Source organism: Rhea pennata, chromosome 6 (assembly GCF_028389875.1).
Source record: "Rhea pennata isolate bPtePen1 chromosome 6, bPtePen1.pri, whole genome shotgun sequence".
Lineage (NCBI taxonomy): Eukaryota > Metazoa > Chordata > Aves > Rheiformes > Rheidae > Rhea > Rhea pennata.
The window spans coordinates 8,538,957-8,562,227 of record NC_084668.1 but is presented as its reverse complement, the minus strand read 5'-3'; the positions used below and the strand labels follow the sequence as shown (position 1 = coordinate 8,562,227).

General features: G+C 39.8%; 2 protein-coding genes across 2 annotated transcripts in view; one reads left to right on the top strand and one right to left on the bottom strand.

The window, feature by feature from the left end:
* Positions 1 to 6,845, top strand: part of GPR39 (G protein-coupled receptor 39) — a 75,812-nt gene extending 68,967 nt beyond the window's left edge. The window contains exon 2 of the mRNA XM_062579087.1: positions 6,322 to 6,845. Within this exon, the coding sequence (XP_062435071.1) occupies positions 6,322 to 6,845 (524 nt within the window). The remainder of the gene's footprint in view (positions 1 to 6,321) is intronic.
* Positions 5,400 to 22,906, bottom strand: LYPD1 (LY6/PLAUR domain containing 1). The gene is made up of 3 exons (XM_062579088.1): positions 22,821 to 22,906; positions 21,868 to 22,005; positions 5,400 to 7,456 (listed from the first exon to the last, which is right to left on the bottom strand). Exons 1-3 carry the CDS (start codon positions 22,870 to 22,872, stop codon positions 7,221 to 7,223), a joined length of 426 nt encoding a protein of 141 aa, XP_062435072.1. The 5' UTR covers positions 22,873 to 22,906; the 3' UTR covers positions 5,400 to 7,220.
* Between the last annotated feature and the right edge of the window lie 365 nt (positions 22,907 to 23,271).

Sequence of the window (23,271 nt, the reverse complement as noted above, 5' to 3'; positions counted from 1 at the left end):
TTAGTATTCTTTCCCTGTTTTAAACTTCATCAGATACTTTATCCTGTCCTTGGAGCACATTGCACTCCTCATTCAAGCAAAACTCTTATTGATGGTTGTGACACTCTATGCACTAAGGCAGTAATTGATTTTTGGGAAATGTAAAGTTAACTGTCACCAGTACAAGGAGCAGTGGAACCATCACTTCTGTTTTTATAGACTAGTTACTTGGTGGCGCTTTCTGTAGTAGCTGTGTAACTAAAAAGGATGTACTTAACCGCTTATAGAAACTGAGACATACAGCAGAGTACAAGACATAAACTGACACGGATTTGATTCTCAGATCTATCCTTGAATCACTGCCTACGAAATGATGCTGTTAAAGTTTAACAGAGTGACATCGCAAATTTGTTAGGAACCTTGTGTTAAGCTTGTCTCTTACCTGTCTTTTCTGTGGCACTCTGGTTCTGATTTCCATCTGAAATTTTATTTATAGGCATTCTTTAATACTACAGAGAATACAGTGGCGTATTTATTTGGGCCATCTGCATTTTGTCCATGAAGCAAGTGTGTGCGGGCAAGAAAAGAGAGTGTGGCTGCTCCCTTGTGTCTAGGGCTCATCCTCTCTCTCTGTCGTGGTCCTGGTTCTAGGGCTTGGAGAACAAGGTGACAGAGATTTCCTAGACAGATGAGGGCAGGTTACCCAGAAGGGGCAGAGACACGGTGGACAGAAACATGCTAGACTTGCAAGTCTACAAAGGAGTTTTAGCGCATGCTTTGTCCTAAGGAGCTGGTTTAGGTGGAGGTATCAGCAGAGAGATCATCCCAGGAGTTAGGCAGAACCACTGAAGAAATGCTTCTGTTCTCCTGTGCTTTTAGTCCTTCCGGCCTCTAACAGAGGAGAGGTGAAGGGTTAGGAAATAGAGACCAGAAGCAGTAGGAAAAGGTATGTTTCTCTCTCCCAACCCCTTCCACATACTCCTGCTCAGTGAGATTTTTATTTGCTGTTTATCAGAGATAGAGGGCTTTGATCCCCATGTTGATCTGGATAGTGGCTGAACATCAGGTGGTTACCAGAGGCTGTTAAATGCTAGAAGTTTGGCTCTGAAGGTCTACCCAGCTGCAGATGGAACAGAGAAACTTCTCCAAACTCCTCCCTATGAGAAGAAATGTCAGGAAATCAGCATGAGCGGAGATGGTGCCCTCCTGGAGATGCTGCAGTCTTGCTGGATTGAACGCCCCTGAAGGAGCGTGGTCTCCATCGCTCCCGCTCGCTCAGCATTGCCAAGCAGGGTCAACCCCCTCCGGTGAGTTTCCTTGCTGCGTTTAGGACTCAGAATCACAGCAAGGAAAGCAACGTCTGTGTGCAAGCTGACATCCAAATGATAACTGTCAGTAGAATAGAAGCAGGTGGCCGCTGAGGTGTCTAATGCAGGAGCAGGGGCGGGCGAAGGAGCGGCAGGCGCGAAGGCAGCGCTGCGTCGCGCCGCGGTGGCAGGTCAGCGCAGCGATCGCAGGCACGGCGCGCGCTGAGGCCGGGCTCGCCGTCGTGACGAGAGCCTGACAAAACCATCAGCCAATGACTCAGGGCCCTGCCTACGATGAAGGGCGCGTTTACTTCCTCCGGGTGCTGGTTGAAGTAATAAACAAGCACCAAAACCCAGCTCTGAAAAATCACAGTGGTAGTGCTAGATTCTGTGCTTTTTTTTTTTTTTTTTTTTTTTTTTTTTTTTTTTTTTCTTTCCTTCTCCTGAGCCGGTAGCGACTCAGTTAATGACCACCAGGAAGCCACGGAGAGATGATTTGCTTGTGTTTTGGAAGTTATTTTTAGCAGAGCCAAGCAGGGACCGTGAGCCTTCTTCGACATTAGTTTTGCTTGATGATGGTAAACTTAATAATGAGGGATGGGCTCGGTGCGTTCCCCTTTCGGGAGCTGCCGCCCCCGCCGTGTGGCAGGGAGGCGGCGTAAGGCTCAGAGCATTAATGTCACGTTATACCTTGGAGTAGAGAGTCGGGCCAAGGAGGCGAATGCGAAATGAGAGCTTAAACCCCTCCCCGAACCAACCGCATTGCTGCCTGCACTTGACTCATAACTCGTCGACCATATGCTTATATTCCACTGACGATTGCCATTTAAATGTCAGTTTACAAGCAGATGTTGAGACCCTTCCTTTGTGCCATTAATTGAATCGCAGCGAGGCAAAGTTTGTGACTGAAGCCTGCCTCAGCTAAGGGTGATTGGCGCCGCAGCAGGCTCGGTTCAGCGGCTGCGGCATCCCAATAAAACACGTTCTTGGCACTTCCTCGTGACAATTATAATTTTGGAGGCGATTGCAGGTTTTCTGGGTTGGCTACTAGTGGCCAGGACAGAGTGTGGAAATGTTAAGACTATGGAAGGAGACAGGTGTAAATGCTCAGGTGCAGGAAAAAGAAAAGATTGAAAATCTGTTTGATAGAAGAATTAGCAAAATCCGAAAGGGCGGAGAAGGAAGCCCTCTGTACTCAACCAGACGTTAGCATGTATTTAAAATCCTTCTCAATAAAATCCGTAATGAATTTAATTCAGTTCCCCTATGGCCCAGAGGAATGTTCTGAGTAATAAAAAAGTATTGTTAAGGGAGAGACGGCTGCCAAACTCCTATTCTGTGCCAGTGATGCATATTCATATTATTGGCACTTAAATGCTAGGTTTACTTTACTGCCTAAATGATCCTTTGTCGCATATTAAGAATTAATACTATAAGACACACTTCCGAGAAGTTGCAGTAACAATTCCCAGTTTAAATCATTGTTAAATTTGTATTTAATAATGTGGGGAGGGGAAGGGGCAAATTAAATAACAATTGAACATGCCCTTGCCTGCTTTGGGTGAGCTGTTTTGTGGCTGGTTTATAACTTTTAACTTTTTAAAAATGGTTTTAATCAATCTCATAACACTCTTCATGTCTGTCTTTTTTTTTTTTTTTTTAAGTTACCTTAAACTATCTGCATCAATGCTAAGTGAATTATAGGTTAAAATGCTTATTTAAAGGTTGGGATATATTCACTTACACATAGCCAACTAGGTAAAACAAGATCTCCTGGCTTTGACTTGCGCAGCTTAATGCACTTTCGAAGATTAAACCAAGCACAGTGACTCCAATGTATGTTGGAAATTTCAAGCACTAGTGATGGAGACTGATGTACCTCACAGCACTCCTGTATTTATAAACATCATTATTACACAGAAGATAAATCTGTGCCCTCTTCTAGTAGCTTGTGTCACTTCAGTGCGTTTGCAAAATTGAAAAAAATGGCACTATTTTCTTCAGTTTCAGAGGTGGAAGGGGAAGTTGGATATGAGACAAAGTGTGTAGGAGTTTAATTCCTAGCAGGCAGCAAGGTCTAGGGAAAAATACATCAGTGCTGGTAGAAGATGCAATCTGTTTTATATTCTAGTGGATGCAAAGTTGTTTAAGCATCTTCTGCATATTACATTACAAAAAGTAGGATTTCTAGAACACATGTTCAAGTTCAAATCGATTGCAGCAATAGTTCAGTCAAAATATTTAATATGCTACAGTCTAAATAAGCATATAAAGATCTTTCTTTGATACACTTAGGTTTACATTATATCTCCAATTCAAGTGTAACAGTTAGAAAGAAAAAAAAGTCTCCTTTTTTCTTTTTTTTTGCCAGCATGTTTATTTACATGGTGCAGCTCCTTTAAAACAATGAGCATTTTTTCAAGTGTAAAAATGAATAAGTATTCATCTCTGGAAAAAAAATGACAAAATTTACAAAGACAACTACTCCCGCCCACCCCCCAAGACTAACCTCCAGCACACTATGCAAGGGCACAAGCAGCTCACTTGCTGTACACACAGCAAAATATTAAATTCTTCAGAACAAAAATGCCTCAAAAATATAAGTAGGAATCTTAAACATTTGGCAGTTTGGACTGAAAAGAAGTGTCAGTGGCAAAGAACTCAGATACAAGAGAAGAAATTAAACATCTCAGCGCACTCTATTTGGGATTAAAGAGAACGCATGCACTGTTTACTCATGATTTTTCATAACTGTTTGTAATTTAGAAAATTGTGTATTAATCAGCAAGATGAAATATCTTGCTAATCTATCTTTCTAATTAAGAATGAAGATTTATTTAAAAAACAGAGCTTATTTTTCTCCCTGAAAGAGATCATCTGGTAAAACATGACAAGAATTTTGTGGGCCTTGTTTGGTGGGCTGTAAATATTTAAGTTACTCCTGGGGAGAGCCCCCCAAAAAACGGGCTGATCACAAGTCCCTGTTAGGGCTCCTGATTGCAGGCTGTTCCTTCCCAGGACAGCTACCCCTATGTTTGCTCTGCTGACAGCAGAGAAAAAACACCAAGACTAGAAAGTTTGCAGGACTCAGAGCTCAGATCAGGAATCTGGAAAAATGGGGCAAGGAGGCAGAGAAAGAGAGGAATAGCGCAGCAAAGGGGCACAGCATCGGGTAGGAAGGGGGATGAAGACAAAGACTGTGGCCAAGAATTATAGGAGGTAAAGAACAGAAAATGGAAAAGATAACTGCATTTATCACTTACCTGCAAAAACAGGCTTCCTTTTTTTTTTTTTTTTTTTTTTTTCCTCTTTCCAAGCCTGACAATCTTGTGTTTTATGTTCATATGCTGCTTTCCCATTCTTCAAGAGTATGCTATTATCAAAATTAAATGTAATTGCAAACTAAATGTGATATTAAGTGATCAAGGAAGCAAGGGATCAAAAGAGTCTTCTATTTGGTATTATGACAATGATTCGTAAAAAGAAGAAAAAAGACTTTCAAGAAGAAAATTAACTTCTTTTAAAATAATCTAAAATTTCACATCTTTTTGCTTGATTCTGGGGGAAGTGGTAGTTTCAAAGTTACCTTTTTTCTCTCTTTTCTCCACACTCTCCTCTAGATTTATTTCTTCCTGCTAGCAAAATACCATTTTCTGTCTTGAAAAAGCAGGAAATGCATCACTTCTGAAATGCATTCCTACAACGATCTGTTTAATACGGTTGTAGATACGAAATCTGACTCACTCTAGACAGGTAATTATTAAAAATGTTTCTGTGCTTCTGTTCGGAAATTTAGACTTTAGAGATTTAAAAGGTAAAAGAAGCCTGCTGAAATTTGAAGTCGTGCACCATGAAGATACGCCCTGCTGTTTTGTGTATCTGCAGCAGGGAAGCCAACCTGCAACTTCTGTTCCCACTACGTGCGCATATAAGGCACATTTGCTGTGAAGAGAAAAATAAAGTGTAAAGTGTAAAGTTTCAAATGTATTTTTGTTTTAGAGATAATGCTTTTTGGAGGGAAGTTTTTGGAGGGAACTGGGGAGGTCTTACTTGCACGCCTTTTTTTTTTTTTTTTTTTTTTTAAGACATCAGGATTTCCTGCACTTACTCTTGTGTGCTTTGGGGGCAGCAGATGCCAGTGAGGATTTGAATGCCTTTCCCCTGCTCCGTTTCCTACCTTGAACCAGAGCTTCCTGAAGTTCACCGATACGATACACTTGCTCAGTGCTGCGGTCCTCAATGCATGCCTGTTCCTAAAGGCAGAATTTTCAGACATCCAACATTTAAGTTACCCTATTTTTAATGCAGTTAGTGATGCAGCAACATGTATTTATATTACAGATTTAAATACAAAATGGTCAGATACCACATTTTTAAGCATACTTTATAATTTAAAACTGCTTACACTTCCATGACCAGGCTTAGGTTTTTCTCATTTACATTCATAATTTAATTCCACTGGAATTTGATTTTTAAGAAAGCCCGACGTATTTTAATTACCATAAAAAGATCCATACATATTTTACTTAAAAATATCTTCTGTAAGAGGAAAGTTACCAAAAATAACACCAAATATATTATTATGCATACATTTTTTTTTGTAAAGTACAAACAAGAATCTGATCTCTTCTGGGTATTGCCTGATCTAATATGGCTATAGGTTGCTATTTTGTATGTTTTTTTAAATAAAGGGAAAAACACAAGAAATGTAAAAACACAAAACAAAGCAAAAGTCCATTCTTTGCAAAGATACAAGTATCAGTGAAAGAACACTTTGAAAATTAACAAACAATGGTTGGTACAAAAAACACTATCTAAGCACTGTGTAGTCTTTATCAGAGCATATGCTGCACTGACCTTGAAACAGTTATTAGAAACAACAACAAAAAAAATGCTACTGGCAGAAGAGGCTGTCAAGCAAAACATTGAAAATTTGGTACTATTTCCTAATAAGTAAGTGCAGAACTGATGCTTAATATTTTGTGGGGTTTTTTTTCCACATACGCACACTCTTTCTTCCTCTTTTCGTACCCAGGACTGATCGTTGCAACTCTGGCAATATGCTGGATGCCAAACCAGGTTAGAAGGATCATGGCTGCTGTCAAACCGAAGCAGGACTGGACTGTCCCCTACTTCCGAGCGTACATCACTCTTCTTCCCATTGCCGACACTTTCTTCTACCTGAGCTCAGTGGTGAACCCCCTCCTGTACAATGTCTCCTCGCAGCAGTTTCGCAGCGTGTTTCTGCAGGTCCTTCGCTGCCACCTGACCATTGAGCACGCCAACAAGGAGAAGCTTCGGAGGGCCAATCTCAACTCCAGAGCAAGCAGCGGCCGGTCTCTACGCCCGCTGATCTTCAGAGCATCGAAGCATGCTTCTTCTACAAGGAGCACTCACAAAGTTTTCTTAAGTACTTTTCAGAATGAAACCAAGCCTGACTGCAGTCCAGAGAAACCAAGTCTTGAATCAGTGGAGCCCAATTTGGAAGTAATGCCGCTAGAGACTAGCTTAGAGCCCAGTTCAGATGTACAAAATGGCCTTTGTGAACATGAAATATGACTCTATAAAGCAAAGTTAATGATCAATAAGGAACTTAAAAACACAGAAATTAAAATGACTGGGGATTGACTAACTCCATCTTAAAAGTAAGATCACAGATGATAGATTTGTTTCCAAATATGCAAAAAGAGCAGGCGTTCGGTATGCTGCTGTTGGGATTTTTTTAATATTGTTTTTAAGTGCACACTGGAAATTCAGTCTGCTAACTGCATTCATTAGCTGCCAAAAATATCAGCCCCTTTCTTCCCCAAACCACTGAACTTCCCTCTCTTTTGACAGTGATTTGGAAGCAAATAGAAAATAAATTGCAGTGTCTTTGAAGAAACGAGGAGCTAGAACAACCTCTGTCAGAGCAAAAAAAACTTTGCTCAAAGTTTAGCAATACAACGACAAAAGAGCCAATTTAAGGAGCAGAATGGTGGTTATCACCGGAGCCTTAGGCGCCGCACCAGAATTCCCTCTCTTTTTAGGCCGGGGCCCGTTGCAGAGCGGAGTGTTGCAGCAGCTGATACAAACGGAGTTCACTTTCCCTGGAGAACAAAAAGACTGGTATCCAGCAGATGCTATCAGACATGCTGCTGAAGATGCGCAGGACTTGCGATACATGATTCCTGTGACACAGAACAAAGGTTACTTAGCGGGACATAAACATGTTTTCCTTTACAATAGGATTCATGTTTGAAAATGACTGGGTATTTTGGAAAAACAGTTTATATTTTCATAGCAGACCTGGTGATTTAGCCACACATCTTAGTTATAATAAATGGCTGAAAGCTCTGCACTGCTAGGAGAATCACTCTGTTTTGGATTTTTTCTTTTTTTTAGTTTGGTTGCAACTAAAACAAATTATAAAATGCATAGTATGCATATACATATTTTTATGCATATAAAATGCATAGTGTGTCAATCAAGTTTATAACCAGAATTTTTTATCTTTTGAAATAACATGTTTAAATAGCTAAAACTAAAATAGAATTTGTTTGAAAATGAGTTTGGTTTTTATTGCTGAACATGTCTGAATTGTCTTAAGGTATGTCTACATAATTAGTTTTCTATGCTGTTAATTTATATTTTGAAGTTGTTTTTTGTTTCCCCTTTTTCTGTTCCTTCGCCACAGAGACAAGTAACCAAGCGTTACACAAAATGTAAAACAAAAACAAAACACAAAACTTGAAGGAGTAACACTTTTCCAGGAAGTGTCAGTTCTTGCTATCTTTGGTGTTAAAAAAGAAAAAAAAATTCATCTGGATAGAAACAGCTCTTCTTTTAAGTTCAAAGTATCCCCTTTAAAATCTTATTTCTCAAATGGTTTTTATCTGATGAGACTCAGTACTTTCCCATGCACACAGCTGTTATTTCAAAATGTTTCATAAAGGCTGCAAAATACCAATGTATTTTCCCCCCTTCCCAGTGGGAAATAGTTGTGGCAGTTCCACTTCTCATTACTCTAAATTTTTCCTGCAAGTGAGGCGCTAGAAACTGGATGTTGGAAAACGGTACATAATAGTGGAGATTTGCCCATATCACTTGGGAGGGGGCACAAAAAAAGAGGCAAATATTTCTACAGATGATAGTAACAAAACTTTAGAGAATCCATCTTCTAGAGCAGTAGTGATTTTCCTTCTAAAGGACACAGCAGCAGGATTCCCATGAAGAATAATGACTCTGTATCCTGAAGCACAGTTCCACCAAGTTTTTAAATAGACGGTTATAAAGACATTTTTTGGAGGGGATGAGGTAGACATACGACCTGTAAGTACTGAACTTACAGTACGTACGTACAGTACGTACATATATTTATTAAATCCCCAGAGACTTAGAAAGTATTACAGCACCTGCACTCTGGTAGATGTTTCTGCAGTGGCAACTGCCATGGCCATGTACAGCAGCACAGCACTGTTAATTTGAGTTACACTCAGAAAGAAGGGTTTCTTGGCTTCAGATAATTTTAATTAAAGCAATTCTTTTATACTGTCACAACATTTCTGCCATACCAGCAATGCAGGGGCTTCCTTGTTTTGTGTTCTCCCTCCCCTCAAATCTGAACTCTGGAATGTATTTTAAAACTACTTGTCTAGTTAAAACTTACAAAAGGAATCCCTAAAGCCAGTGTTAAATCTTCCTCTGACTCCAGTGAGCTTCAGTCAATCACTACAGCAGGCAGAGTCTTTCCTCAAGAAGGACTGTTCCAACCTTAACAGCCAAGACACACAGATCAAGAGGTACAATCTTTAGTTTGCAAAAAGCAGAGTGCGCCGTCTCTCCTGACAAACCACTGCTGCCAAGGGGCCTCAACCACCTTGCCACTGATAAGTTTATGACACTGAAACCCCCACTTGTTTCCCACAACGCTAGTCATTTGTCTGTGTTTTTCCTCCACTCCTTCAAGGACAGAAGCAAATGTGACCCTTCCCATGGCTAGGATTAACTTTTCACCTTCCCTTTCTCTTGTATTCCATGAAACTAAGCACAGTGATTTCCCCCCCCCCCCCCCATCTCTAATCCAGCACACCTCCTCATCATAAAGCATCCTTCCCTGCATCTACAGACATGTAGCTCAGCCCTTCCTCAGGCTTCCATATGCAGGGCACTGAATCTGGATTTCTCCCCCCCCCCCCGGCCAAAAAAAAAAAAACAAAACAAAAAAACAATCTTCAGAAATGCTTTTTGACACTGGTGGATTAGGGATGACTTTCTTCCTAAAATTTCTTCTTAATAGTATTCTTGCAAGCTCCTGTTCACAATTTGTACTAATAAGCAATTTATTAGTTTAGGTTCCTGACGTACCATATACTTCCTAATACTCCTTTAGACTTACGAACTGGAATTGCGCAGTGCTGCAAGCGATTAGATAATGTCCTCTGAGGCACGCTTTTAACCAGAGAACTCTAGACTGCTCTTAGGAAAATCAGTCCTGCAGCTTAACTCCACCTGTTTACAATGGTTTTCTGCTCTCCAGGATCAATTCCACCAAATAATGCTGAGCTCCTTTAGAAATCAAAACACAATATTCCTTTACAGACTGGAATTTTATAACTTCAGCATTGTACTTTCATGCACAGATGGACTACATTCATGCCTGAATAGAAAGAATAATCTGACTAGTAATAAAATCCCATTCTGATGCTTCTCCTGTGGCTTTCCTGTAAATATTCCTTCAAATAGGAAATTCCACTCCCAAATGATTGTTTATTCCCATGCCCAGCTGCAGAAATCTGAATCTTCACATTAAAAAAAAAAAAAAAAAAAAAAAAAAAAAAAAAAAAAAAAAAAGAGTCAGCACTTTTATCAGGTTTGCGATAGCTACTTGGCTAAAGACATGCTCTCTACATCCAAGGCACTTTATTTCTTTAAGTAAGTAAGTACTGATGGAGCCTTTTGAGCTTGCAAATCAGTTGCTATTATACACTAATTACATTTCCAAGATTAGAAGAACCATCATGTTTTAACTAAATTTGATCAGGATAAAAAGGTTGTGTCACCCCCCCCCCCCTCAATAACGCTGCGATTTCTTTACGGCAAGATATGAAGAAAGGCATAGAAGATGAATGAAAAAAAAAAAAACAGAATGTTTACACTAGAGTAGCATCTCATTTATTTTTAAAACATATTAGCCATGATTTCTCATGTTTTTACTGTGTCAAAAAGGCATGACACCATTGCAAAAAAGTATGCATTTGATAGGCGAACACTCAAACCTTCTTCCCACCAGCCTGGGATTAGAGTGTAATTGTGGCAGGACATTAGTACAAGCAAAGTCCATGATTTGATGCCAGGGGCAGTACTTGCCTCGCTCCAATAAACAGGTTAATATACCCTACTTACTGCAGCTCCTTTGCTGAGTTCAGCTGGGGGAACCAGCCAGCAGCATCCTGTCTTGGATTTTCTATCGCTAGAAGATTTATTTCTTGTATGTCCCAAGGATGTCTTCCCTCAGACTACTTGCTTAAGTGATAGGGAGCAAAGTGGTTTATTGTACTGCTGACCAGTTCCGGAATTATTTCTGAGATCTTCCTGAACTATGTGCTACTAGCAGCCCAAACAGCAAGCAATGCTTCAAAGTAAGTAAGTTGTTATATCTATATCTGCCTCATAAGGCACATACCATAGATGTAACTGGTAATTACTGGATGTTCTTGCTTGTGCAATCAATCTGATATATTCATTAATGACTATCACCTAGAAATATAGTTGTCAAACTTTCTCAGGCACTTTTCCTCGTTGTCAGTTTGTTCCAGGCTGCTTGCTAGGTAAGGAGACTATACAGTTTACACTATGATTTTATTGGGACAGAACTAGTCCTACCTCCCTACCCTCAACAATGCTCAGCTAGCATTTTTTACTGTCCAACCTCCTGATGGATGAGTAATGAATAAATAATTCTGCACTGATTCAGGACTGTGAGTTATGCCTGTGTATAGGTATTGTAAAGAAGTTTTACTAGAAAATCCTTTCTACCAATTGCCTTTTTCTTCATTCTGACCCCACATTTGTGAGACTGGCTGAGGATGAAGTTCAAATACTAGTACTGTTTAAAAGAAAAGGGATTAGACAGAGATAGGGCATCTGCGTGAAAAATGCAGTAGTAGTCCACCCTCTCCTTCTTCCCCATGCACCTAGCATAAATATGTTATTCAAAAGGCCCTGGGCTTAAAGCAAACCTTGAACATTTACTCCTAGACTGAACAACCTGGCCATCCTTACACCTCTCTCTGCCCTATATGTGATTATACAGTTAGAGAGCATCAAGGCCTACAAACTACTATTTCTGCAGGACTGCTGCCTCATTCCTTCCATACAATGAAATGTTGAAAATAGTCTTCAGGCTTATATATATATATATATATTAAAAAAAAACAAAAAAACAAAAACACACACACACCTTGGGCTATTCCACACATAGAAGCCAGCACTACCAATCGCCGAATTTCTGCTTAGCCACTGATTGCATCTAAACCCTGGCACTCAGTTTTAGCCACATGCAGATACATTCAGTCTTGACAGTAATGAACAATTCTTGCCATAATTTATCCAAATCCCAAACTTAAAACTTCTTCCATCGACCCTGTCGGCAGAGCCCAGTACATGTTCTCCACGCATTGAGTAACAGCTTGTTACCAGAGCAATGAAGAATAGAAAAGGTGCCATCACTGATATTTCTTACACTGTGTATATACAGAAAGCATTAGCAGATGCAGCCTGTTTTCTCTACTGCTTGAAAAGGGCCCTATTAAGCACCTCAAATTCTTCTGGCTGTATTTCCAGTAGAGAAGAAAAGAGCAAGTGTTTAGCATGACTCTCCAACTTTAGAGCCAACTGTAATGCTAAGAATGAGCAACTTTTTAGTTCACACTGTACTCTCAAGACTCCTTTAGTAAAATACATGAAGAGCATTTGAAGCTGAAATAGGCGACTAAGATACCAGCTCCTAATTAAGTAAGTAAGTAAGACTTAATTAAGTAAGTCAATGATCTGATTACCAAAAAGTAGGTGGTCTTTTAAGTTGACTTTATGACCCAATTATTTTTGACCTTTTTTTTCTGCAACGGTACACCTCAACAGCAGACTGCAGCTCTCTGTTTCACTTTATACAGCCTGTGGCCTCATGGCTGCAAAACTCTCAGCCACAAGTTTGACTCCCCTCAAGAAGAGGATGCAACTTAGCCCAACATTACCTTTCAGGCCAAATATTGTCTAGCAGGCTATATGGCAGATACATCCATCTAAATAAAATAAATAAGCATTTGCTACAGTATTACATACATTTCCAATTTTGCAGATACACATTGAATCAGATTTGCTTTTTTGTAACTCACTCATTCCACAAATAAGTGCTTTCGCAAAGTCTTCAGCATGCTCTCTGAATATGCCTGTTGCAGCAAACTTTTCAAGAGCCTTAGAAGAAAGTCTCGTATCTAACTAGGGTCCAGAAGCTAGGCATCCTTGAGCAGTCACAAAAACAGCCTTATCAAGACTGGAACACAAGTTGTGGATACGCACAGAGACATAGCTTTGGACTTGCAGCAAACTCTTATATTTTAAAGTAGGAAAGTAAGCCAGCAAATCAACGCAAGTTTGAGGATTAGAGTTGTTGATTTTGGCAGAGTATCTGCATTAAAGTCTTTTAGATTTGGTGCTTGATATTCAGTGAGAGCGTTAGATAGTTCAATAGGTACCTTCCACTTCTGTTATGTGGTAGTACTTATCTTCCACTACAGATTACTGTTTCTGTTCAAAAAAAAATGAAAAAAAAAAGAGAGAGAGAGAGAGAGAGAGAGAGAGAGAGAGAGAGAGAGAGAGAGAGAGAGAGAGAGAGAGAGAGAGAGAGAGACTGTACTGCCCACAGATCACTGCCACTTAGGGAATTCCAGTGAGCAAAGACCACGACATATTTTCATAACTTAACTGAACATGACCCAATACCATGTTCTTGGGAAAGAGCCCTGTTTTGGAGGCCTGAGGTGTAGGACAAGCTGCTGCAGTTGCTGCTATCATGTGGGTTCTTCTGGGCTTCTCAGTCAGAAGCAGTAGCAGCTCCGAGATCTGGTCATACCCTGGTGATTTAAGAGTTTGCTACACAAACACTTCCTGCCCGTCTCTTTCAAGCAAAAAGAAAACTTGTCAACAGGTGACAGTTTTAGACCACATACAATTAAAGATTAAAGCATAACTTGTGGAAACACTTATTTTGCTGAGTATCCTCCTGTGTAGCTTAGAAAAGTGATCTTAGAAAGTGATCGAATGTTGAAATCTTACATGCATGCTTCCAGAAACAGTCATGGTTTTAGTCAGATCTTATTTATATTGGTTTAAAATATAAATTAGGCTTTCTCAACACAAATCTTTTGATGCAAGATTGTAAATGCTCTGGCTAGTGTAAAGTATAACCACATCCAACTATGTGCTCTATGTTTCATTTTGAACTAAATTCTTCTCATCCTTATTTCTTCACCATCATCTCTGGAGCTCAGTCATTTAAATAATTTGTACTTTGCTAAAACTTCTCATAAAATTTACTAATTGCTTTCTAAATAGCTAATTAACAAATAAGCAACATGAACAGTGTTTTCTATGTAACGAAACAGGCTCACAAATTAAGCGACCTGAGATCTATTGCTAAGCTAGATCACAGACTTCCTAATTTTGAATCCTGTGCTTTAGGACTGCAGCTATTTCATCCCTATCTATCTCCTCTCTTTGATGCATTCAGTACAAGATGAAAGCATATCTATGCAGTTAGGCTCTAATGGAGGGGAGGGGAAAAAAAAAAAAAAACACCAAACCCTACCTTGTCATATTAGCATATTCTCATGTCATATTTTCTTCATAATTCGCTATGAAAATCTACTCAGTATGATCACAACTCCATATATTTGTCAATTTAAAAAAATGCATTTTTGCAGAAACTAATAGACGGCTTTTGACAATGCAAGACTGGCTTCAGCATTCTCTTCCCGACCCCAACTGCCATGACATCTTGCAGAAATCAAATCATCTTAGAAAACTGGACAATTGCTGTACAACAGAATACACAGCCCTCTGTTGTTGATGACAAGAGTTTGTATTACCATGACATCGCTTCATAATGTTGAAGAACGACACATCAGGTCATACCTTCTAATTCTCATACTGGAAATAAGAAGGAAAACTGCATTGTTAATAATGTAAATAGCACAAAGAAGTTTATGTTACTGCTTGCAGCATCAAAAAACACAAGCAAAGCATTAAACCACTTAAAATGCATAGATTAGGAAAATTAAGTACAGCTGCTAATGCTGGTATTATCAGACAATTTTCTTTAAGGCCGCAGAAAGCTACAAACTAGAAGTTAAACTCAACTTTAACCTGCATGTCTAATTCTTTTATTTTCTACTATCCTTACCCATTTCTCTGCTCACTAATGTGGACCGACAGCCAAGCAGGAAAACATACGTCTTTCAAGCAAAGCTGGTTCACAGTGTTCCATCATCTGTGCTTTCCTGTTACAAAGGTAGGTAAATGCCTTGGATATCAAGATCAAAATATAACTTATTTTCTAGTAAGAGAGGTGAACTTAGACTTAACATTCAGGATCAAGTATCAAGTGTTTTTCCTGGCATAATCATATCTGCTGAAACAAACTAGGAAGCTACAGCCACAGTAAGGATGCCTTTACAAGTGATAAAAAGCCATATCCATTTAGTAAGTCCCATAAATAATTTTATACAATACTCTTGTTGCAGCCTACTAATTAATATTCTTACCAAGTGGAATGGCTCACATATTTAAGCCTGCATACCAGTATCTTTAAAGCACATCCAGCTTTTATAATTTTTATCATTTAAAATCTTTTAACTTATTTTTATGCTTACCATTTTACAGCATGATCAACTTCTGAAAAGGATGACTTTTTTTTTTTTTTGGACATATATTACATTTTTTCGTGTTGAAAGAATCAATGGTAATTTGGCAAAAGAGGTTATCTCAAGTTTTCCAACAGATGTCCTGACTACAAGGGAAAACAGATTAAAACGATTGATTTTATTAGAATATACTTGCCAATGTTTTAATAATGTGTCTAGCAGTTAAGGCAAGATATGGTCAGCTCACAGAGAACAGCCTTTGGAAATGCAGATTCACTTGTGTGTGAAACACAAAGGACAACATAGACAGTCTTAAAGGAGGTTTAAGAGACAACTGGCTGTGGGCACTATCCCTGCAAAATACATTTGTATACCTTTCATACAAGTCCAAGAAATGGAAAAACATAAAAAGCTATTGCCCATGTCCTGTGAGAAATGAAATTCACTGGACCAGGTATCACAACTTCCTTAAAATAATACAGCCCTTCATCACTTCTGCATTCCGATCTTTGTCATGACTTTCAAGTCATAAACTGCATGAAGTCAACTGTTAATGCCACTATTGCTTTTCTGCATTTAAAGGTGCTCAGAACAGTAATCTATCACATATTGTTCATAATTTCACCACAGGTAATGCACTTAATTCAGTTCATCCCCTATTTGTTTGGAAGTTTGGTGAGCAACACAAAGTTTGGAAGCAATTTATTAGTAAGCCAATATGCTCTACAGCTTGGCATCTGAAAATAATTTCTAAATGGTAATATATCCACAGCTCCAAGTTTTCAGCATACAATGAAAATTAATGACATATCATAATCTTTTATTCACACTAGCATCAAAAATGAACTGGGTGTTTTGAGTATTGGTTACCATGTCTTCATTTCATTGGGCAACTGACAGTACAAAATATAATGCTGTTTTTTTTTTTTTTTAAATGGCATGTGACAGGTTACAAAGTAGAGCGTAATACAATAGATATTTATTACCAATAAAAAAAACACCACCACCACCCCAATTTTAATAGGCTTTCACCAAAAGAGACAGTATCAAGGGGGGAGGGGGGAAATCACAGCAGGCTTGGTAGATATTTCTTACTGTTTCTAAATGGATACTGAGGATACAGCTACTACCTATAAAACTTTAATGCCTGCAGTAATTCTAAAGACATTAAACTTTGTTTGCTGTTTTAATCATTTTGTCAAGAAATGTACACCAGGGTATAATTTCCCCTTGATGCTAGTATGCAATTAGTATTAGTACTAATGGAAGCTATACGTGTAAATGGAGAAGAATATGTATTCCTGCAATCCTTAACAGTCATATATGAAGCAACTTGAGCTAAAAGTAATGGATTTTATATAGAGCAAATCCGCACAACTTAGACATTGCTTTCCTCTGCCTGATAAAACAAATAACTAGGAGATCAGTACTGAAAAGAGTCTTAAAAGTGCATAGGAACATCAGGAAAAGGGTAATTGTCTCAATGGTGAATTTCAATATAGATTTTTTTTTGCCTTTATGTTAAGTGTACAATTACAGTAATTGGTTTAATTACATTGCAGGATTTTATACAATGTGAATACGTAAGAAAGGCCACTGTAAACTAAAAAATAAGAGAAGATTCTTTTTGCAGATTAATAGAAATGAGATCGTTTTCCAGTTCAATTGTAGGAAAAATCATAAACAATCTTAGTTTTATATAGCAAGACATTTTAAAATATCAATCTTGCTATCATGGAAACTCCTCCCCCCCCCCAAAGATAAAAATACATTGTAAAAGTAAGTTCACAACTACATTAGAGGGACATAACCAGAGAATTAAATGTACTGTTAAAATGTTTATGCAGACACATTTACTTACAGTGAGGTCTCTGAAATTTGCATTTGCTAATTTTCTGCTTTGATTCTCTTACCCTTCATGTTTGATATATTTGTGAGCTATTCATACTGCAAGTTTCATTTTGCCTTCAGTGAGTTTTAGATCAGCCTTAAGGCTTAGGTTGCTCTTGTCCTCAGTAAAAGGTAGACTTCATTATCAGCATGTTTTCTATGATATATGTATATAAAACCATATATACAGTATATATTCATATATGTATCATCAAGATGTTTCATCTGATTCCAATACACAATGGGAATTTTTGTTCCCACATTCACTCTAAAAACCAGCAGTGATGGAGTTTCAGAGTTGAAAGTCATAGAGGAGAAAGCAAGGCAAGTGAGACAAGGGAATCTGCCATTTTTATTTCCACAAAGTATCTTCAAGAGGCATTTCTAAGAGTTCTGGTCCTTCGTCAAACATTTCATGTACTTACACAGTTTTCAAAGACTTGACTATTTAGCTGTAGCATGAACTAGAAATGTATCACTTGCATTAGTTTCTATGGGACTAAAATTTATTTGGTGTATTCTTCAGTGCCACTTGCCATGCTAACCATTCTCCCTACAAAGAAAGCAAGCACTGATGTTTTTTAAAGATTAAACTAACAAATTACATTGTAAAATGTTGCATTGCAGGCAAAGTACTGTCCTTCTCTATCTCCCACTGGTACAGAATGTTAATATAGCTGCATAGAACTTATTCTAGTACAATTTTTAAGCTCTACTTAAAGTGAAAAAAGGAGTATTTTATCATTGATGTGACAGTATCTCCAATTCTGGGTACTGATAGATCCCCGAAGTGCAACTGAAATATAAAATTGCCATAATGAAGGGCATGTATACAGGGGAAGCAGAATTGTACTATTTCCACATAACCACTTAGCCAGATACATGCCTAAATATTTCTCATTTCTCAGTTCATTTTCTTTAAGTTGTGCAATGGAGCTAGTTTCTCTCTGGTATTACAAACAGGCTGGAATAACATGCTTGCTGATCTAATTCAAAATATTAATGACTAATACGTGCATTCTTGGTTACTCGCATCAGAGATTGTCACTATAATAGTTGCTTTCTAACTTGGGTTAGTAATATTTCTCCTCTGCTGGAATCTCTCACCTGAAGCTGAAATGTATTTCCTCAGACTGAATCTCCATAAACTGCGATAATGTTCCGAGACAAGACAGTAATGTTTGAAGCACTAATCCTAATTCTATAGTAACTGAAAAGAAGTGGTTTGCTTAGCTATGGTCAGGCATAAGGAACTATTTGCAACATAAATGAAAACAGCTGCATATAGTTCTCCACTGAACCATTTATAGAAAATTTAATATAGAAATGAAGCTGAATTTAGAGCTATCATTGCACAAACAAATGAACACCAACAGATAAGAAAGAAAAGTCACTGGCTACACACTGGTTTCTATGTTGTAGGCACACCACAGAATCTAAATCAGTGACCCCCTTCATTGCAAAACAGACAAATAGATTAATGTATACTGCAAAGGACTGAAGAGTAGATCAATGAGGTTACTGATTCAGATCATGAACTTTATCTCAATATACTGCATTTAACTTTTAAATAAGGTTTAGGAGAACTTGTAACATTTTGCTCATTGACACAGCTATATTTTATTAAGGGCAAAAATGGGTTAGTCTATAAAAATTAAATTATATTCCTTTGACTGTATCCAGTCAAGAGGAAAAAACTCTAATTATAAAATTGTACTGTCAAATAAATTCACATCTTTCACATTCCAGGTTAAAAAAAATTCAAACTCAAGTCTATTATAAATTAAAATCAATATTTGAAACACTTCAGCTTTCAGTGATAAGCAACAACCCAAAGAACCAAGTTACGAAATGTACTGTAGAAGCAGAATTTTTCAATAAAATTTGTGAGATTAAGGCATTTATCTTACACACATTTAAATATCAATTAGGAAAAAAAAAACAATAAAGGATGATGAACTGAATTGTCTATGTTTTACAACCTACACCCTCTAAAATTGACTGAGGGCAGGAAACCAAACCTGCAATGTAAATTTCACTCAATTTGAAATAGTTAAGTTAAAAATTTAAATTTATTCTCTAGCTGGAATTTACAATCTCTCATCTTAAAATGACTAAGAATTGCATTTACAGAATTAAATTAAATAAAATAGAACTGTAGTACCTGCTATGCACAGCAAGACAGTTATCTCCTAAAGGGAAAAATCCAAGTATCAGCCCAGAGCCAATACAAAAGTTGCATGTCAAAAAAAAAAAAAAAAAGAAAAGAAAAGAAAAAAAAACACTTTTAAAAGCTCCTTATTTACTATATTGCAAATCAATTTCTTCATAGGAGTAAGCACAAGTGACACAGCCCCGTATGTCTCAAATCTATCAGAATGGCTCCAATCAGAATTTTCAATGCGTCATGGTCACATTGGCCAGTCTGCAATCTTGTTTGCTATTCTGAGAAATTATGCCTGACTAAACCCATGGTCATACACTTACAGGCATCTATGTGCACATGTGCATACATGCTTATGCAGAAGAGTTGCACTTCTTTAATCTATCAGTGGTTTAATTGACTGAAAACACTAACAGTCACCTGAAGGGAAGATTATAGATATGTTGCTGAAAGCCAGAGGCAGTTTGAGTTGTATTGAAATAAAAATGTGAAGGCATCAGGGAAGTGGTTAAAAAAAAAGTCAATAGTTCTCACTTTATTCTTAACACTTTTTTTTTTTTTAATAGAGACATATTTGTCTACATACCAGTTTGATAGTGCTTCAAACAATCACATCATCCTTTCCAAACTATTAAAAACACTGTAGAAGGTTTGGTGTGCAGGTGGCAAAGCCCTCTTACACTTGCCTTCAAACGGTCGTTTAGAAGCACTCAGAATTTTAAAGTACCTTACAAGCCATAACTGTCTAACATCACCTCTACCTTCTTGAACTTGAAATAAAATATTCAAATAATATATATCTCAAAGGAGAGCTGATCTTCCCTTAAACACATATCTTTCTCTCCACACTGGAGAGCTTCTAAATATTTTACAGAAAAAGCATTGTCAGCCTAGATAACACCATACATAATGAGGCAAATTGCCTGCAGTTCAGCTATTGTTGATATAGGTACTTAACAAAAATTGTTACAATTTTTCTGTGATTTGCAGTACAGTGATCTGTAGTACCAGCAAAAGTGGAACTTGATGATTGATTAGCAACTTGAAAAATACTTATGAATGGCTTTTTAACACACACACACACACACACACAATGTTACAGTTCAAGTCCCATGGCTGCCCACATTTCCTACCAACAGAGGAAATCCGCTCTGCAAATTTCCAAATAGCACTGGCACAGGTTGTCCAGAGAGGTTGAGGAGTCTCCTTCTCTGGAGATCTTCAAAACCGGCCTGGATGCAACCCTGTCTAACATGCTCTAGGTGACCCTGCTGAGCAGGGAGGTTGGACTAGATGATCTCCAGAGGTCCCTTCCAACCTTAACCATCCTGCTGTTACTGAATGACTGAGTAAAGACAGGCTACAGCTTAATTTATATAAATATTGTAATAGTTCTATACATCTGCAAATTTAATGCTCTAAAGCACTGCCCTCATTTGCAAGTTGCTCTGTAACAGGCAGCAGTTTCATAGAATTGCAGAATCAGTAAGGTTGGAAGGGACCTCTGGAGATCATCTAGTCCAACCAGTTCCCCCCTTAAATCACAGTTCTCAAGTTCAAAATTCCTGTCTTTTGCTCCTTAACTCTACCACTTGTTATAGAGGTCACATCTAAACTGAGGTATACCACTGACTTACTTACTATCTTACCCCTTTTTATGTCTAAAAACATCTTAAGGGCTATCTGCAGTAAGAGCAGGAAGCTAAATGAATTAGAAGTCACAGAACCATTTCCTTGTTACGTCACCCAGCCCAGAAATTTCTAATAAAGTTGCAGTCTTCTAATTCACTTGGATGGCTATAGAACAACTTGGTGTTCTAAAACCCAAGACAACCCTCTCAAATGCCAAATGCCTTCCATTGTTATGATGAGTTAAAAAAAAACAAAAAAAAAACCCAAAAAACAAACAAAAAACCACATTTCAAAAAAAAGAACAGAGAAGCAGAACCACAGTTTGCTTTCTCTTGAAGACAATGATCTCCGGATATGCTAACTTTAATTAATTACAGTAAAGGAAAAGCCCCTTCAGACTTAGAAAAATAATACAGCCAACTATGCTCTCTGAACTCAAAAAAAAAAAAAAAAAAAAAAAAAGGAAGAAGAAAAAAGAAAAAGTTCTTTATAGCCCTCTCTCCCTTGATGATGTTTTCTTTTATGGATGAAAGCATAGATGACTAGACTTCCCTTAAGATGAACCTTTAGTGCATGTGAATTGCTAGAGTAAACAACAGAAAGGAGAGAATTACTAATTTAATGCTCTTTCCTTCCATCCCTTGGGGGAAAAGCCCATGTAATTAACTGTAATGAGATTAAACTAACTTGTTATTAATTTCCCAGCGCTGGGAGACTAAATCTGAGACCCATAAGACTGTGTATTAACAACTGTTTAACTTTATCAACATTTGGGTTGGATACTTCATTTTTTTAACCAGTTTTTAAAGGGAAACGATTAACTTTTTTTATTGAGTTGCAAAGTTGCCCAGAACTTTGAGAAATCGAAAGTTCCTTTCAGTGGGACTACGCTGACATACCTTCCTAGTTGGAGACTGACCACACAGAGCCAAAAGCAACAATATGTTATCTGAAACAAGTTAACAAGAGTATAATTATTTAACTTCTTTCTTACCAAAACTTTTTTCCATTACTTCTTTCTGACACATATCTTGAACGTTGACAGTACAATTCACAATGAACTCCGGTGCCGAGCAGTCATTATTGAGCTGGAACTCTTCACACTGGTAGCACTGTATTTGCAGACCAGAGCCTGGAACAGACAGAGCTTTGCTCAGAATAACAGCGAAGATGTTCTTGCAGAATCAACACGTGCCAAAAAAGCTGCTTATCTTTTCCACTTCTCATTTTTGCTGGTCCTAAATATTTAGCAGCTCAGCGAAAGAACGGATTTGGGGGAGCGGGGGGGCGGAGGGAAGGGAAAGAGCGTGGCTACCTGAGGCCACTTGGTCGAGGCCATACCCCGGGCATCGAGCCCCGCTGCCAGGCGGCGGCTCCGGCGCTCAGCGCTCGCCAGCAGGCGGCGGGGCAGCGGCAGCGAGCCGCCAGCGCGGCCCCTCGCCCGCCCCGGCCCCGGCGGTGCCCTGGGCGCCGCGGGCTCCCCGCGATCCGCGCTTCAGCGAGACCAGCACGGCAAACAGCAACGCTTCCCCCCCCCTTATCCATGCCGACGGGTTTACTTAGCTACTAATTAATTACAAATGATTTAATTACTATTTTGCCATGCACAATTACAGCTGCGGAGCATCCTTCACCTCCCTCTTTTATCGTGCAAACAAGGCGCCTCGCGGTTCCCGGGAGCCGCCCGGCGCCGCCGCCGGGGCCGCGCCGAGCCCTCCGCTGGGCTCCGCTGGGCTGCCGCTGCCCGTCGGGGAGGCTGCCCGAGCCCCGCCGGGGCCCCGCAGCGGCGACAGCCGGGCCGAGCGCGCTGCCCCCAGGGCTGTGCCCAAACCCCCGCCCGCGGGCGGCGTGCGCGGCGCTGACCGCCCGGCCCGGCGGCCCCTCGGCACGAAGCGGCCCCCGCGCTGGCCGGCGGCGCGCCCGCGGGAGCGGCGCGGAGCCTCTTACCGGGCCCCAGGCACAATCCGCAGAAAGTTGCGGCGAGGAGGAAGAGCCGCATCCTCCCGCAGCCGCCGGGCTGGCGTGCAGTCGCCGAGGGGCATCGGCGGGAGGGAGGCAGCGGAGGCGCCGCGCGCTGCTGCCGCTTCCCCGCGCCGCAGCGCGGCGCCCCGGGAGCGGGCGGCGGCGCCCTGCCCAGCCCCGCGCCGCGCTCCAGCCGCGCCGGAGTTGCGCGCCGAGACTGAGAGAAACTGGGCGAGAGGCGAGAGGTTGGGGGGGGGGGGGGGGGGCTCCCCCTCCTCCCTCCGCACCATGTGATGCCGGCGGAGCGCCGCCAGCCGCCCGCGCCTCGTCTCCGCGGCAAAGAAGGGAGAAAGTTTAGAGGCGGAGGAGGGATCCCCGCTCGCCGCGGCACGCACACGCGCCCCTGGCCCGGCACTGCGCTCCGGCCACCGCCGGG